General features: G+C 40.1%; 2 protein-coding genes across 2 annotated transcripts in view; one reads left to right on the forward strand and one right to left on the reverse strand.

Moving 5' to 3' along the window:
• PRKD3 (protein kinase D3) overlaps positions 1–9,521 on the forward strand; it is a 43,946-nt gene extending 34,425 nt beyond the window's left edge. Inside the window, exons 14-19 of the mRNA XM_051783315.1 lie at positions 2,457–2,563; positions 3,160–3,321; positions 3,758–3,856; positions 4,601–4,868; positions 5,763–5,848; positions 6,627–9,521. Coding sequence (XP_051639275.1) covers positions 2,457–2,563; positions 3,160–3,321; positions 3,758–3,856; positions 4,601–4,868; positions 5,763–5,848; positions 6,627–6,800 — 896 coding nt within the window. The 3' untranslated portion in view covers positions 6,801–9,521. The remainder of the gene's footprint in view (positions 1–2,456; positions 2,564–3,159; positions 3,322–3,757; positions 3,857–4,600; positions 4,869–5,762; positions 5,849–6,626) is intronic.
• Positions 9,522–9,688: 167 nt separating this feature from the next.
• Positions 9,689–16,686, reverse strand: NDUFAF7 (NADH:ubiquinone oxidoreductase complex assembly factor 7). Its single transcript, XM_051783347.1, has 10 exons — positions 16,596–16,686; positions 16,323–16,483; positions 16,152–16,232; positions 14,770–14,880; positions 13,598–13,808; positions 13,054–13,112; positions 12,274–12,387; positions 11,314–11,457; positions 10,801–10,974; positions 9,689–10,420 (listed from the first exon to the last, which is right to left on the reverse strand). Exons 1-10 carry the CDS (start codon positions 16,669–16,671, stop codon positions 10,208–10,210), a joined length of 1,344 nt encoding a protein of 447 aa, XP_051639307.1. The 5' UTR covers positions 16,672–16,686; the 3' UTR covers positions 9,689–10,207.
• Positions 16,687–16,734: the final 48 nt, after the last annotated feature.

Below are 16,734 nucleotides of genomic sequence, written 5' to 3' on the forward strand. Positions count from 1 at the left end.
ATTTCTGTCAGCAGGTTAAATTAGAGAGAAGAATTCTTTGTCAAGAGCCTTGAAACCCAAACCTAGGTTTCAAATGTATTTTATCACCTAGTTTTTAAAAACTTCTATTGCCACATATAACTTTTTTATAATATGTAATAACAAAAAGAAGAAATACTAGAAATACATCATATGAACTGTTTCTATCTTTTTTTTTTTTTTAAAATCTCATGTTATATCTCAAGTGTTGAGAAAACCACAGACCATAAATCTGGAAAGAAAGAAAAAGTCATAAGTAATGATTTAAAAGTGGTAACTTTTCTGCTTCTGTCATGTTTCCTTTCTAGTCAGGAAGTATTGTGGCTGTGATTTTTCTGTGTGCCACTTGCATAGTTAGATACTTTATTACTCCTAAACTGCTTGATGGAGATACAGGTTGGTCTGGTTTTACATCACTCTCAAGAGAGGTCAGTTTTTTTCCCCACTGTATTTCTTAGAGCATAGTGTGAAGCAAAGTATGCTTCTTCTATTATGAATAGAAATGCACAAATGCAGACACTATTTTAATGGTTGGATTTTATTTCTAAATATATTCTTCTAAATTGCCTTGTAGATAAATCTCATGTTGGTATTTTGCATGATTCAATGCTTATAAATGCTTGTAAGCATAATAAATACTTATGAAAAGCTTTCATTATATTAAACTTTTTTCCTTAATGAGGCATTAAAATATATAGGATATGCATACTTCTTAAGATAGAATCACAGACTGAAACAGTATGAAAAGAGAATATAAAAGACTATTGTTTTGCTGGCTCTTGCACACTGCTTGATTGTTGCTGCTGTCTGGGGAGACTAGATCTGGTAACTTCTAATATTGGCTTATCCCCACTTGTGTAGGCTTACTGATATAATGGTAGCAAAATCCTTTTATTTAAACAAATAAAGGTAAAATTAAGTTGCTTTCATTGTCGTGGGGCTTTTCTTGTTATTGTGAGGGGTTTTTGTGTCCTCTATTCTGCACAAACATTTCCAAAATTGGAAATCAAGAAGCTATGTTTCACTGAGAACAGTTTCCCTCTACTTTTCCTACTTTTGTTAATTTGAAGTGTGTGAAAAATGGAAACAGAAAAAACTATTCTTGACCATTTCTTATTGATGTAAAACTTGAACTGAAACCTGGTTGGCTGTGTTTTGCTTAAGAAAAGGAATTTTCAAGCTGCTTTTCTGTTAGTTTTTCTTCATGTTTCATTTTTAGCTGTGATCTAGCTTCTGTAGTTCAGCGTTTTCTTAGATTGGTTGGTTTGCTTTATGTTCTTTATCAGCCTAGCATTTGTCTTCTTTGTTTTGCATCTGTAATTGATGGTATTTCTGCTAAGTTTCAATGTCCTTCATCCAGTGGACATAAGCCCTTTATTCATGATGATGTTTAAGGCAGGTGCATTAGTTGCTTGGCACAGCAGCCTTTCCTGTGCCTGCCTAAGCCTTGGCCAGCAGTACTGACTGCAGAGCAGCAGGGAAGGCCAGCTGGGTGGTTGGTGAGGCATAGCTGTGCTCCCCATAGCAGTGCTGGTAGAACCCTCTGTGCCACTTGAACTGTAGCTGTGTGTCATCCCTTGTCCTCAAATGGCTTCCAAACCTTTTGCTGAGTGGGTAATGACTACTTTTTCTTTGGTGCAAACTTACTGTCCTGTATTAGTTTAGTATTAAATGTCTTAGATTACCAAGGTCTTCCAGTGTGTGATCCCATTAACCTCTCTGATGTGACTGTGATAGAAGTCAGTTTAGAAGTTGTGAAGAAGCTGGGGAGGCATTTACAGTTACTCAGTTAGCCCTGGAAACAGCTTTCCTGTGTATTGCAGAATGCTTCTCGTGTAGCTGATGCAGGCAGCAAGGAATAGTATATGGTGCTATGAGCATGGGTTTTTCTTACCACAATCTTTTAGAGCCTTTTGATCACAGTAAACTGCCCCTGTGTGTTAAATGTCTTGTTACTCCTTAGGGCACATAATTACTGTCTCGTTCCCATGGAGTATTAGGTATGTAATTTCCTGTGCATGTGGAGCCCATTGAAAGTATGAAACCACTGGAGAAGGCTTGTAGATCTGTCTTCACTTTGGCCTTGAATTGTTTTTTGTTGTTTTTTTACAGAAGAGAGGCAATATTCTGTGGAGTATCTATTACTTGCTTGTGTGCAAGTTCCTTGCACAAGCAAAAACTTCACCTAATACATCTAATGTCAATGTGTGTACCTGACAGCAAAGTTTAAATTTAGTTTAAATTTAATCTTTAGAATTCCTGTTGAGGCTGACCACTTCTTTTACTCATATGCCAATTTTCAATTTTAAATATAAATATAGTAATATCATACACTTGACAGAATATACTTATTTCCCCAAAAAGGAATTTCTGCTTTAATGTTTTATAACTATGAATTGCTTCTACCTCTTGATGGCTGACATTGACTTTCTGTTTAGGAAAACATAGGAAGACTGGAAGAGATGTGGCTATCAAAGTAATTGACAAGATGAGGTTTCCAACTAAACAGGAAAGTCAGCTTCGTAATGAAGTAGCCATTCTCCAGGTATAAAAGTGTTTTTGGGTAATACTGGAGTTTTGTCTCAAACCATTAATGACATTTTTTATTGTGTGTAAGCACTGTGAATTGTTTTTTTAAATCTACGTATGTGATTTCTGAGTACTTTTTAAAAGGGAGTCTTAAAAGAGCAGGATTTCCTGCTTACTTGGTAGAGTTGATAACTTGGGGGTGGAACCTACCCCCTGTATGAGATCCATCAAAGACATGTATTTTGGCTCCATGTTGTCTCCCCTTGGTAGCAGGCAACTGTGCTATTTTCTGCTGCCTTCCACTACTGGCTCCTCAATCTTTGAGTGTTATTCGTACACTTGGTAGCTTGAGTACAGAACATGCATCAACTATTAAATTAATCATTACGGATAACTTGTGTTAAACAAATTAGTCTTTGTAGTTATAATTGGCATATTTCATAGCTTGATGTTTGTTTCAGGCTAGTTTCTTGCATCAGACATCATGGGGTTTTTTTCACCTCTATCTCTGCACTTAACTGTGTCTTTTATTTGTGGTGCAGCATTTCTTTGTAATTCAGGATATTTCATACTGTTTTATTTTAGTGATATACCTATGCTACTTTATTTTAGAATTTGCACCACCCTGGGATTGTGAACCTGGAATGTATGTTTGAAACTCCAGAACGGGTCTTTGTTGTGATGGAAAAGCTGCATGGAGATATGCTAGAGATGATTCTTTCCAGTGAGAAAAGTCGACTTCCAGAACGAATAACTAAGTTCATGGTCACTCAGGTTGGCATTCAGTTTCTCTGCTTTGTGAGGAAAGACTACATTTGGCTTTTGTAATTATGAGAGGATGGAATTTGGAGACAGTTATTTAAGAGACAACACAGAGGGCTGCACATCTAATGAAAGTGGAATAAACATGAAAAGAACTTCAGATGTTAATGATGTTAGTTTTTCTGGTCCTTCTTTCCTAAGACATAAGATTATGGCATCTAAAGATGAATGTCAAGACAGTAAGTGGAGGAGGAGAAAAAAAGGGGTGGTGGAATAAAACCCATTGGTTCCAAGTCTAGATGGGCTGGAAAAAACAGTACTTGCACAGTATATGGGTTTGTTCTTGAGGACTATGTTGATAGAAATTGCTGTATTGGTTAGTGTGTGTGTTGTTTGACACTTCTAATCTGTTTTAATATGTTCATAAAATGTTCTTTCCTTTTTGTAGATACTTGTTGCTCTGAGGAATTTACACTTCAAAAATATTGTGCACTGTGATTTAAAACCAGAAAATGTACTACTAGCATCAGCAGAACCATTCCCTCAAGTGAGTGAAGATTAAAAAGTACTGCTTTCATAATTTTTCATTGTTCTTTTCTAAAAGAAATATAGACATTGCAGCTTAAAAAGCAACCACTTGTGGGATTGTTCAACTGAGATGGCCTAGAATTACTTGAACTGCATGTATTACAGTTGTCTCTTTTTTTTCCCCTTCCCCCCCCTAAATGTCTTTAGTGCATTGCTTTTTCTTATACCCTAAGGAGGGCTTATTAACTTGGGGTTGGACTTGATCTGGATCCTTTTATCTGTATGAGTGCCTGCTGTGTTCAATTTAAGGAACTGTAGCAGAACCATGAACATTACAGCATTGCTGCACACACCAGGCTGTTGATGCTTTTTGCCTGGATATTCTGTCCAGAGTTGGTTTGGTGTGAATTTGAGAATTGTTTGATTTCGATGTAGCTGAAGCCTCCCGCTTCAAGAACATGATTAAGAGGAATGTGATATGGCTGGGATTCATGTGTGTTTTTAACTTTGGTTCTGTGCCTTGTGAGGGTGCAGATTTACCTTTGAAACGAGGTGAGTTTGGAATCAAGTTTTTTGTCCTTATTTGCACGCTTGTGGCCATGTACTATGCAAACTGCCTCAGAGCCAAGGTTCATGCCTTGATCTGAAGCATGGCTGATTCACAGTCTGCAAAAGGGTATCAAGTACCCCTCTAGTCTCGGGCAGTAGCATGCTTTGGAGATTAAGCAGAGATTTCTCAGAGTAAAATATGTTTCTCTTGCAGGTGAAGCTGTGTGATTTTGGCTTTGCACGCATCATTGGTGAAAAGTCTTTCAGGCGCTCTGTGGTGGGGACTCCTGCTTATCTTGCCCCTGAAGTGCTCAGGAGTAAAGGTTACAACCGCTCCCTAGACATGTGGTCGGTAGGGGTCATTGTCTATGTGAGCCTCAGTGGTACATTCCCATTTAATGAAGATGAGGATATAAATGATCAGATTCAAAATGCAGCATTTATGTACCCACCAAATCCTTGGAAGGAAATTTCTAGTGAAGGTAAAGAAATTAATTTTCTCTGTTAGACTGTTTTTACGGGAAGATAACACATTCAAATGCTTAAACCTCAAGGTTCACTCAGAAAGGAGTGTGTGAATTATTGGTAGTTTGAGTTTAGTAGACTATGCCAAAGTAGATAAATACAACCTGGCATATATTTCTGAAAGATAAATTGTTAAATATAATGCTTTAGGTAATTTTCAGGGCAGGAGAGTTAATAGATTTAGCAAGAAAAATAAATTGCATGCATGAGGAGGGGGATGAATAACCTGAAACTTCCCAAAATTTCCAGTGAAAGGTTCAGTCGTGTGTAAGTATTTGCTGAATGCTGATCTCAAACCATACTTAATCTAAACTGCAAGCACTGAAACAGTTCAAAGTTGAATCTGGAATTTAGGTTTTGTGCATTAGCAAATATGGATTTAAATGTCAGGTCTGAACAACCTAGAAGTTTACAATGTTGTCCTCAAGCTCTCCAGTGCCAGCTTTGGTATTAGTAATATATACACGACTAATACAGGTAGATATGAGAGGGCATGTACAAAAGTATACAATAGTGGAGGTACCTACATGACTGTGGAACACAAGATTATGCTTAAGCTTTTTAGACACTTCTGAAAATTATTAAAATCAGTAGGGAAAAATATTAATGAATAACATAGTAAAGCTTTTAGTGTTTCCATAAAAAATAGAGAGAAGCTTATCCCATACCTTTTTTGTAGTCTTGTTTTACATAAGCAAAGCTAAATATGAAATTCAAGAGCTTGGTTAAATTTAGAAGAGTTCAGAAGTATGCACATGCACATAAAATTCATTCCCACTGCACTATGTGAATGATGACAGAGATGATTAGTATTTAAACAATGCAATTTCTGTTTTGTTCTTCTTTGTCAGCCATTGATTTAATAAACAATTTGCTTCAAGTGAAGATGAGAAAACGTTTCAGTGTTGACAAATCCCTTAGTCACCCATGGTTACAGGTAAACCCATCTGCCTTTTCCACTATGTTTATAATGGGTGAATAATGATTTTTTTGGCTGAAATCCTTCAGAGGCTGCTTCCATCACATTCTGCTAACTAGCATTCATGGATGCTTAAGTATTTCTGGTTTTAGCTTTATGTGCTCCAGGATTCCAGAGCATTCATTGTTTTGTCTCTCCCACCCTTTACTTTCTGTCTGACACCAGCATGGTTTTGCTCTTTTGGTTCCTCCCCTGCATGTGGGCAGTGATGAGTGCAGGGAGCCCTGTGAAATCAGCATGGAGACAGGCACTGTTTGTTTGGTGCTGAAGTAGACACACGGGCTGGTGTGTGCTGTAACTTGTAGTTGGTTTAGAACAGATTTGTTAGGAATGGAATTTATCTGCTGCTTTGAGCTGGGTTCCTTTCACAGCGGTTTCACAATACTGCATGCACATACCCATGAGGTTAAGAGGAAAATTCAAATGGAGAACAAACAATATTGAAATGAGTATAATTTCATATATGTGTATGTATACAATTAATAATAAAGGTAAATAGCCATCTTGTTACAAAAAATTGTCATTATTTAACTATTTAATTTTGAACTACTCTTTATGGACAATGCTGAGGTATTTTGTGGGGTGTTTTTTTTTTTCTTAATTGTTAGACAGATTTTGCTTGTATCTTGTGGCTTTTTATACTAAAGTAGAGACAAACTGCAGAATTTATCTGTGGGAATATTGTGCTGCTGTTTCTTAAAAATGCTTCCTTAAATAAATCTCTTTTGTTCCTTAGGATTATCAGACTTGGCTTGACCTCAGAGAATTTGAAACCCGCATTGGAGAGCGTTACATTACCCACGAGAGTGACGATGCACGCTGGAAAGAACACGCTTACGAGCACAACCTTGAGTACCCCCAGCATTTCATTATGGCTCCTAATCCAGATGACATGGAAGAAGACCCTTGATTTATTCATTATGCTAAATTGCAGCAAAGAAGGATGCTCCAGACAGAAACTGAAGATAAGTTTTGGAGCTGCTATTGGTCTTTCCAAATGCTGTATGCATAGTTGGGTGTGTAAAGCCCCAGAGGATCCCGCATTGACATGGGAATAGACTGTCGTCTGACAAGCTTTTCTCCATCTCCACCTTTAACTATGAGTAGTTACTGGACAGTGGGATAAGCCCTGTTGGGTAACATTTCACTCAGCTGGGTGGCTACAAAGCCATCTCTGAGGTGTAATGTGTACAGGTTGAACGGTTTCTGTGTTTTTCAAGGATTCTTGGTTTTTTTCATAGCCTACGCAATAGGAGTTTTGTAATAGTTTTCTAATCCCTATTTACTAGGCCATAGAGGACTGTTTTCTGTTACTTAGATACATTTCCCATTTCCTAAACTGTGGATGTTGAAAAGAGACTCTAAAAAGAAATTGGTGCAGAATATCTTGGCTAAAGCAATACATGGTGGTTTAGTCAAATACAGCTTTGTAGATGAAGGAATAATTTGCTGCTGTTAAGACAGTTAAATATGTGTGTCTTTGCCCTAACTGAACTTTTTCCAGATACAAAAAACCCCAAACCCATAACTTCTTACATTCCTCTTGAAATGCTGGGTGACAATCTAAGGAGATGACAATCAAAGCCATGCTAGTCCTTCATTTTGTCTGTTAAAGCAATAAGCCACAATGGTATGCTACTGTGCAAGGCTGGCATGTGTAGTTGATACACACCAAAGGCATTTTGCCTTAAAACTACACAGGTTATGCACAGAGAGCACACAAAACTTGATGTAGCATATCCTTTCACTCTGGAAGACCAGCTTCTAGCAGAAGGATGTGGAAAAATAGGGAAAAACACATGCAGCTTTCTTCCGTTGTTTTGAGTAATTAGATTTTTAAATTTTTCTAATATTTTTCTAATTTTTTTAAGGTTCCTTGGAGTTACATCAAGAGTAGTTTGTAGCCTGCTAGCTTGTATCTTAACTCTGCTCAAAACCTAGGAGTAACAGTGGATGCATTACCTGTTGCTTCTGCCAGGGCAGCTGGATTGTAGGAGAAAGGACTTGCCTTCCCACCTTAACCTGCAGCCCCTCCCATACTTTTTACGGTGTCCAGTGCTGTTTGAGATGAATGAAGAGTCTGAAACCAACTTCTAACGCAGTTTTTTATGCAGATGCCTCAGTTGAAGAACTCCCAACCACCTGTTGGACTTGTAGCACAATACAGTAATGTTCTTTGGAAATGATTCCCTTGGAGAACAGTTCGAGTTCATGGTATTTCAAAGAAGTCTGGGGCCATGAATGCTAAATGCAAATAGAAGAGGAGATTTTTTGTCCTATTTTAAAAAATAGAAAGGGTGAAATCTTTATCTTTGTGGGGGATAACAGCATTGTGCTGCTGGAAGGTGCAGCATGGCTGTACATACCACTGATATGCCAAGCTGTTTAACTGGAGCTTGGTTGGAAATACTTATAAAATACTGATAACAGGCTTGAACTGCAAAGTCAGTGAGAGGATTTGGGGTATCTCCTCTCTCCTACAAAGATTTTCTTTTTTGTTTCTGTGTAGATAAGTATTTTTTTCTATTGTTGTTATTCAGGTAAGGAAACAGGTGAGCAGACTTTATAAGTTGTTAGATAAACTTAAAATGTTACGTGGTTATTTCAGGGTTGGCAGCTGCTTGTGACAGCAGTGACCTGGCAGTAAAGTCAGTGGCAATTGCAGAAGTATATGCCCACAGGTAGGTTTGGGTCTTTGACCCACTTTTTCCTTTCCTATTGCCCTTAATCTTTAACTGCCACTGCATTTTGGAGGCTGAGCTCTGGCTTCTTAACCCTGTTGGGGAGGGTTTCAGGACTGATTCTTCAAAGAGGCACGATTTTTCATCTTTGGAACCTGTGACGTTGGTAGTCTGGCATTTGCCCAGGCTTGGCAAGGGAAGCAGTGCTGTTTTTCAACTTCTACTGCTCAAGTGACCAAATTTCAGTGAAGCCATTGCTATCTGCCATCCTAACTGTAATAATGTAGATACAGTTTGGTTTTAAACTTCAGATTTAATACTTGAGCTGTCACTTCAGTTTACCTGTGGTTTTTTTGTTGTTTGTTTGTGTTGCTTTAAGGGAGGAAATAAAGCCAGCTCAGTCACTTGAAAAAGCACAACAGGAACAGAGGAAGGAGGGGACAACAATGAAGTAGAAGGCCTGGCTGATGTCTCTCCCCATGAAGTCTGCTTTGCTTCAAAATATTATAGGAGCTATTTATTCTTCAAGTTGTATTAAAATAAAAATAATGCTGTTGGCCTTTGGAGGAGATTGCCTGATCATATATGCAGACTTATGGGGCCAGACAATAGAAGCCACAAGCAGCTAATAGCCAAGAAACCAAAAAAAATCAGACATACATAAGGAGTAAACTTTCTTCAGAGTAGTAAAAATAGCTGAGTTTTTTATTCCCTTTTTTTCTACCTTAACTGCAAACTTTGACAGCAGTAGGTTACAGTGTTTAATACCCTTATCCCTAGATGAATTAAGTTGCATTCATTCAAGCAATAGTGCTATGGTGATGCTAGGAAAAAAGCTCATGTAAAATTTATAGCCTCGAAAGGACACTGTCAAGTACTTTTATATTTTTATACATCCCATTGTTTGTAAATATCCTCTGATAAGCTTGAAAATAAAATTTATTTCCCTATCAGTCTTGTTCTTTTTATTTACATGAATTATCTCACCAATCAGATGTTCTTAGAAGTAAATACTTGCTTGTTTGTGGATTTGACATTAGATATGCCCTGCTCTGGGAATTCTGTTAGCAGTAACTTCTTTTGCATGCATCCTGTCACCATTCTCTTTATAAAAATATTTTCAAGGCACCTTGATTTTATTCAAGTACAAAAGCTGAGTACATTTAAAGACTCCTTAGCACATCTCTTTGTTACTGAAAAGTTTTGATTCACTAGTCAATACTTCACTCAGCTCTATCCTAAGACCCCTGAAACATTGTTCATTCTCCGCTCTGTGTGTGCTGCTTTCTGTATGAGCAGTATTTTATTACCACTTATACTGTTTTGAGTAGGTCAGTCAGGAGGTTTACTGTGCTGCACTAGATTTCCTCTGAAATAGCACTCCCTACCAAAATGTGGCTGGGCCCTGATGCATAGATCAGTTTGAGAAAATTGCCTGAAGAAGGTGATACTTATCTGCTTTCAGTTCAAAGATACTTAGTTCTTACCTTACTGCATATATGTTAATTTTAATATTGCAAAACATTTAGTATGTAAAACCATAAAATGCATTCCTTTTACTGGGATTTGTTTTTCAAATTTAACAGGATGTTATTGAAAACTACTGCTATCAGACATTTTGCTATAGTATTTGAAATTACTTCAGTAAGAGTTCATTAAATCCAGCAACAGGTGGTAAGGGAGACTTCGATTCTGGCTTATCTTTCTTGTCAGGATGTACAAGTCTGTGGTGAGGCAGCAGGGCAAAGAAGTTAAAGCAGTCCCCCATGTTCTCAGGATTCATCAGCATATCGTAGCTGTGAAGTAACTGCTCACGAGTTGCTGTGTCACGTGAATTCTGCAAGAGCACCTGAAAAAGAGAATGTAGGTTACAGCTCTTCCTGCTTTCCTATAAACTCCCACATACCTGCAATCCCTTTGCATCCTTTTCACTTACGCTAATTAACAGTGCTGTAATGGTTGGTGGAACTGGTGAGATCGCTGGTGGTGCTACATACATCCATGTATGAGCTAAGCTTTGCGTTAAATGCTCCTAAATATAATACGATCAGTTTACTTCCAGGGATCCTGAGTAACTTATGTCTAGGAGAAGCAACTTTTTGATATCCCATCTATGTGTTATTTTGAACAACTTCATTTTAAAATCGGATGTTTATAAAAGCTCTCTTGCTGCTTAAAAGTACTGTCTGTGGATTAGGAGAGTTTATGTACCTGTAAGCACTATCGTACCTGCAACCGGAGGTCAATGCCCATGTTTTTTAAAAACTCCCGCTGTTTTATGGGGCCTAATGTAGTTGTTCTTTCCTGTGTCATCTTTCGAAGATAGCTGAAATCAACATCTGCTGTCAGGTCTGCTGTGCCTGGAGCGCTCAGCACATCGTGAAGTTTGTGATTCCGGAAACCCTGAAAAATTAAATTGGAAGATTATACTCAGCTGTAGTCCAGCTGTCATAGTTGGGGCCAGCAAAAACTAAGTTGTGCATTTGAGAGGTGAGAATAGGAAATTATACATGGAAAATTTGAGATAAATCTAGTGAGGGCTCAGATTATCCTCTTCCATCTGACAGAAACCCTTGTGGGTACAGATTACATAAGAATTACTTAATTTTATGACTGCAGCATAATGCAGTTTTTGCTATTACATTCACCTAAGAACTTTCTTTTACAAGAACCTAATGATCAAAGGGACAAATAAAAGATAACAGAGTATTTTGGCTTCTTATTTGAGGGTAAATGACTTACCCGGAAGGTGTCAGTTTTGGTTCCATCATGGCCATAATCTGCAATCAGTGCAGCCCCACCATCCTTCTCTATACGACAGGCAAGCCTCTGGATGATGACACCAGCCTCGGGACACACTTCCACGTGATCTCTCATTTCTTCAGGCTAGTGCAGAGTTCAGAGACCAAAACACCTGTATTAGCAGACAAGTACAGGGCAAGAGTTCTTCACACTTGATGTCTTGGGACTGAGGTACAGGGCGGGTATTCTAGGCTACCTACAGCTTGAGCTAGTTTTTGCTATCAGTCATTTTCAATGAGTGCTGGATTTCAGTCACCTCTTCTGTAGTAACCTGTAGTCCAAGAAAAATTTTTCTACCAATTAAGAATACCTGCATCAGGTGAAACCTCCTTACTGTAGTACTGAAAGAATGAAAATAGCTCTTCAGCTGTGCACACGCTTCAAAGAGACCTTCCTGGGTGAAATTTTGTAGTTGGTTTTGATCTCCAGTACTTCATTTTATAACTTTGAGTAGCCAGTGAACTTCAGAAAAAAAAAAAACCACTCATGGACCCTTTCCATTAAAGGTCAGTGTAGCACAGAAGCGCCCAGCTGCATGCAGCAGTACCATGCAGCAGGCTGAGAGCCTGGCTGGGGCAGGGCCACTGCCGAGATGGGGATGTGACACATGCAGTGCAGAACTCTCCCTTGTCACTTGCTGCCTCAGTTTGCTCTCTGAAGCATTTTGTGCGTTCAAGCTCTGATTTTGCAGAGTTGGGTAGATGTGTTATTTCTGTGCTATATTTTCACAGCATACAAAATAAAATGCTTGTGGAAATTTTGCAGAATGGAAATAAGCTCTATTTACTCGTTTGTAGACTGAGAGCCCTCCTCTTGCTATCAAGGTAATTGAAAAGCAGTAAATGTACTTGAAAGAGTCAGTAAAAGTGTAAGTATGAGCTCTGGTAGGCATAAACTCACTTGGATGAAGTTTTCTGTCGCAGGGGTGCTGGATGGTGACAGGACAAACCGCAGCTGGTCAGGAACTTCTGGATCTATATCAACCAACACTTCCCGCCAGCCTTTCTCAGTTCTCTGTTTAACAAGCCCAAAGTACTCATTTTACATTCTAATGGGTACCACAGCATCTTGTTTATTTGACTGAACTAATATGTCAAGCATTTTCAGAAATGTTTTAAGAACACAATATGCTATTAAAACCAATTACTCATTCTATTTAATTCCAGTAACTGCTTTAGAAAAAGCTTGTGGTAAGAGTCTCATCTGCAGAGCCAACAAATACAGGTTTAATGACACTTAAAAGGAATGAATGATGCTCTGAAGAAAAATGTTGCCTCTTCTATTGACAGTGCAACGTTTAACTTATCAAAATAAAATAATTCATTCTACCAGAGATTTTTCATAAACTAATTTCTTCTGTATCATAACCAGCCTCTATTAGCTACTCTCACTGCCATTTAAATGAAAGTCCTTCAGCCTTTTGTTAGTAGTGCTAGAGAAAATCATGTGGAAATTAATAACTTTGCTAATGTAACATCAGAAATAAAAAACCCAACACTTTCAGCATTATTTCAGCAGAAAGAAATCCTTAGCTTTCTACAAGTTTTTCCATTCATCAGCATTCCATTTTATCAGCAGAGACAGTACACATGTCTAATTTGGCACCCTAATTCTGTTCTTCCTCAAAGGGAAAAAGTGTTTGAGCAGATGGTCACAATTACAATAATAATCTTGCTATACCTGAAATTTATGTATTGGCAAGGCATCAAAGAACTCATGTGCTAGGTAAAAGCTGTAACCTGGGGGAAGGTAAAAAAAGAATGCATTAAATTATTTATGCTTCTGTAGCAGCTTCCAGTTGCAAATTAATTTTTTTAATGATTTTTAATGAATTAAGCTAATTAATGTGGTTGTGAAATAATTACTTCCAGCTTGGATACATCAAAGACAGTATTTGTACAGCTAGTTCTAGTTTCTAGTCCATGAATTTTAGATCACTGTATCATGAAAGGAAATTCAGGCAAAGCCAGTGAATAGTTTTCTATGAAAAGAAAACGCCAGAAAATGAAATTGGATAGCTATCCCCAAATGAAGGTAGGTGGGCTATGTTGCAGTTATGAAAATGAGTCAATATCCTGCCTCAGGCTTGTACAAGGAAGAGCAAATATGTATTTTTAACTACTTTTCTCTCCAGTGTGAAGGATAGAAGAGATGCCCTCCGTTATCAAAAGCTGCATATGAAGGAAGGACACCATCCCTTTAATGAGGTGTTCAAGCTCCTTACCTGACGGCACATCTTGAATGTCTCTGTACCAAAAAATGGGAATTCCAGTCTTGCTAATGCCTTTCATGTAAGCAGACTCGTCCTTGGGACTTGGTTGCATCTTCCCTCCTGTCAGCATCCGTGCTTGGATCTCACCGAGTTTGGGACTCACTTCTACCAGGTGAACAGAGACATCACATTTACTAAGTACAGAGGAGAGCTGGCTGAAGACCTATAAAGGCAGATCAGTTCTATTAGCCACAGTCTTGTGCAGTGTACATTAAAGGCTTAAGTATTAACCTTTCATCTCATTATTGACAGTCAAGATAAAAAATTTATTTGGCTTTCTGTTTAATAAAACAGCCTCAGTGAAATAGACTGCATTCAGAAGGAAGTGAAGTGGGAATTTCTTCATATATTTTAATAAAAGCTGCTATGCTTCTAGTAAAGTTGGCAGAAGACATATTACAGGCTGTAAGGACAACATGAAGTGCTAATTGGAACAGTAATAGCAGCTCCTCTAAGATCTGCAGAGAATTTAACATTAGGAGAAAAATGGTTCAGTTTTCACTGACACCATAAACAAGTGTTCAATATCCCACTGTTCTTATTATTAATTAACATATGTAAATAAAATAAAAGTTCTTCTGAGGTGCTAAATCCCATTAGTGATCTGTTTATGAATCAGCAGTATTTTAATTGACAGCTATGCAAGCATAACTGAACACAAAGGGTTAATTCAAAAGAAGTAAACCCCTAAAATCCCCAAAAGAACTAATACAATTTCACTCCTATGTTACTGTTCTCCCTCCCTTCTTCCTATTCCTTGCATTGAGGCTTCCATCCCAGTTACACACAGCTCCTAAATGCTTTCCAGTTTGGATAATGCTTTCCTGCTCATAGGTAATTTGTAATGGAATATTCCTGCCCTCCCCTTCTATCAAGTGGTGTTTGGAAGATCACACACATGTCCATGCAGTGGGTGCACAATGGCCTGTGTTCCGCTTCTGAATGAGAGACCTGCTGTCTCAGAAACACACATCTATTTCAATTTGAGTCTGAGCTGCAAACCTGACTGAAGTGATTTGGTTACTAGGGAAGGTTATACCCTGACAGCAAAACATCATTCCTTCAGATATCACAGCAGCCAGGGAATAAAGCCAGAAACAAAAATATGAACAGTTTTCACCTACCCGTAATATATCCTCTGTAAGGGTGCCCCTCCCTGGGCCCAGTTCCACCAGCTGGAAGGTGTTAGGTTTGCCCATGGCCATCCATTCACTAATATACCATATTCCTATTAACTGTCAGTGAGAAACAACACAAAGGGTTTACAGCAGTAACTTCAGAACTTGTGGAAAGTGATACCTGCCTTTTGTTTGATAATAACTAAGATAATACGGCCACATTCTCTCTCCACATTTCAAAGTTAAGAATAATAATGATACATAACTTCATGCTCTTCTCTTTAAATAATTAAATTGATGATTGATTGCTGTCAGCCCAACAGAAGCAACTCTCCGTCAGTAAATGTGGGGACTCTGCTCTGGCTGAACTTTTACTTAAGGCTCAAATGCAGGTCACTGCCCAGGTGCCTCTGAACAACTGTTCTTCACAACAGTGCATTTACCAAAGTGTTAACAAGAACAGCAGTCAGTGCATCTTCACTACTGAAAATGAAACACAAACCAGAGTCAGCCAGACTGAACTCTAGAAATTATTTTTGAGGAGAATTGTCACAGTGGGAAACCACCATAACTCTCTTTATTTATAAACAAGTTCCATATGAAAGTAAGCGTTAATAATCACAGACCGTGTTTCAGACTATACACATGAAAGGACTTTCAGTAAAACACCCCTTCCTCCCTCAGAATCAATTTTGATTTTGGGAAATAACTTGAATCTTATTATTGCTACCCAAGTATTTTGACATTGGTAAGGTACCAGAACACTGGCCTGGAAATCACAGAATGTGTAAAGCTGGAAGTGACCACATCTAGTCCAACCTCCCTGCTCAAGCAGGGTCCTCCTACAGCACATGGCACAGGATTGTGTCCATACAGTTCTTTGCCTCTTGTCCTATGGCTTGGCACAACTGAGAAGAGCCTGGCTCCATCCTCTTGATACCCTCCCTTCAGATAGTTATAGACATTGATAAGTCCCCTCTGTTGTCTCTTTTTAAGGAAGAGGCTGAACAGGCTCAGGTCTCTCAGCCTTTCCTCGTAAAAGAGATGCTCCAGTCCCTTAATTATCTTAGTTGCCCTCCACTGGACTGACACCAGGAGCTCCATGCCTCTCCTGTACTGAGGAGCCCAGATCTGGACACAGCACTCCAGATGCAGCCTCATCAGAACAGAGAAGGGGGCAGGATCACCTCCCTTGACCTGCTGGTAATGCTCTTCCTGATGCATCCTAGGATAGCATTGACCCTGTAGGCCACTGGGGCACACTGCTGGCCCAGGGACAGCTTGTTGTCCACCAGGACCCCAGCCAGTCCCGCGGGGACAAGGTAAACAAACAAACAAACAAACAAACAAACAAGCAAAATCACTCAGGACACACGGAACCGCGTTACCTCTCCGAACACCTGACTTATTTCAGGCGAGGTGATGAAGTCCCCGCTCTCGCCGATGCCGCCGCGGCGGGTGTAGTAACCCTGGGGGGGACAGAGAGGGGCCGGGGCCGCGGTGAGCGGCAGGGCCGGGGCACAGCCCCCCTGGGCCGCCTCGGCCCGCTCCCGGCGTACCTGTGCAGGGTTGGTGAGCGCCTCCCGCATGTACTCGGCCACCGTCACGGGCCCGCTGGCCCGCAGCTTGCGACACAGGTGCCGCAGCAGCGCCCCGTCCCCGCCGGCCGCCGCCGCCGCCTCGCCCCCCGCGCCCGAGCAGAGCCGCGCCGCCGCCGGAGCTGCGGGGAGAGCAGGGAGAGAGCGGGCTCAGCGGGGCGGCCCCGGGAGGAGCGGCAGGGAGAGGCAGGGAGAGGCAGGGAGAGGCGCGGAGGGGCGAGGGGCGGCGCTCACCGTGGGGCGGGGACGGGGCGCGGGGGAGCCGCCGGCGGCCGGCCAGGAGCGCCCGGCGCGCCAGCAGCAGCACCATGGCGGCGGCTCCCGGTCCTCCCGCTCCTCCCTCTCGTTCCTCCTCCTGCCGGGTCCCGGCCCC

Source organism: Manacus candei, unplaced genomic scaffold, assembly GCF_025592945.1.
Source record: "Manacus candei isolate 608988 ecotype Guabito, Panama unplaced genomic scaffold, ASM2559294v1 h1tg000017l, whole genome shotgun sequence".
In the NCBI taxonomy this organism is placed as follows: Eukaryota; Metazoa; Chordata; class Aves; order Passeriformes; family Pipridae; genus Manacus; species Manacus candei.

What these genes read in the sequence shown, in the direction of transcription:
- NDUFAF7 (XM_051783347.1), bottom strand. Translation starts at nt 16,671, where the DNA reads ATGGTGCTGCTGCTGGCGCGCCGGGCGCTCCTGGCCGGCCGCCGGCGG. An exon ending in CGCTCACCAACCCTGCACAG is followed by an intron (nt 16,233 to 16,322) that starts GTACGCCGGGAG and finishes TGTCCCCCCCAG; the next exon opens with GGTTACTACACCCGCCGCGG. An exon ending in GCATTGACCTCCGGTTGCAG is followed by an intron (nt 10,421 to 10,800) that starts GTACGATAGTGC and finishes TCTCTTTTTCAG; the next exon opens with GTGCTCTTGCAGAATTCACG.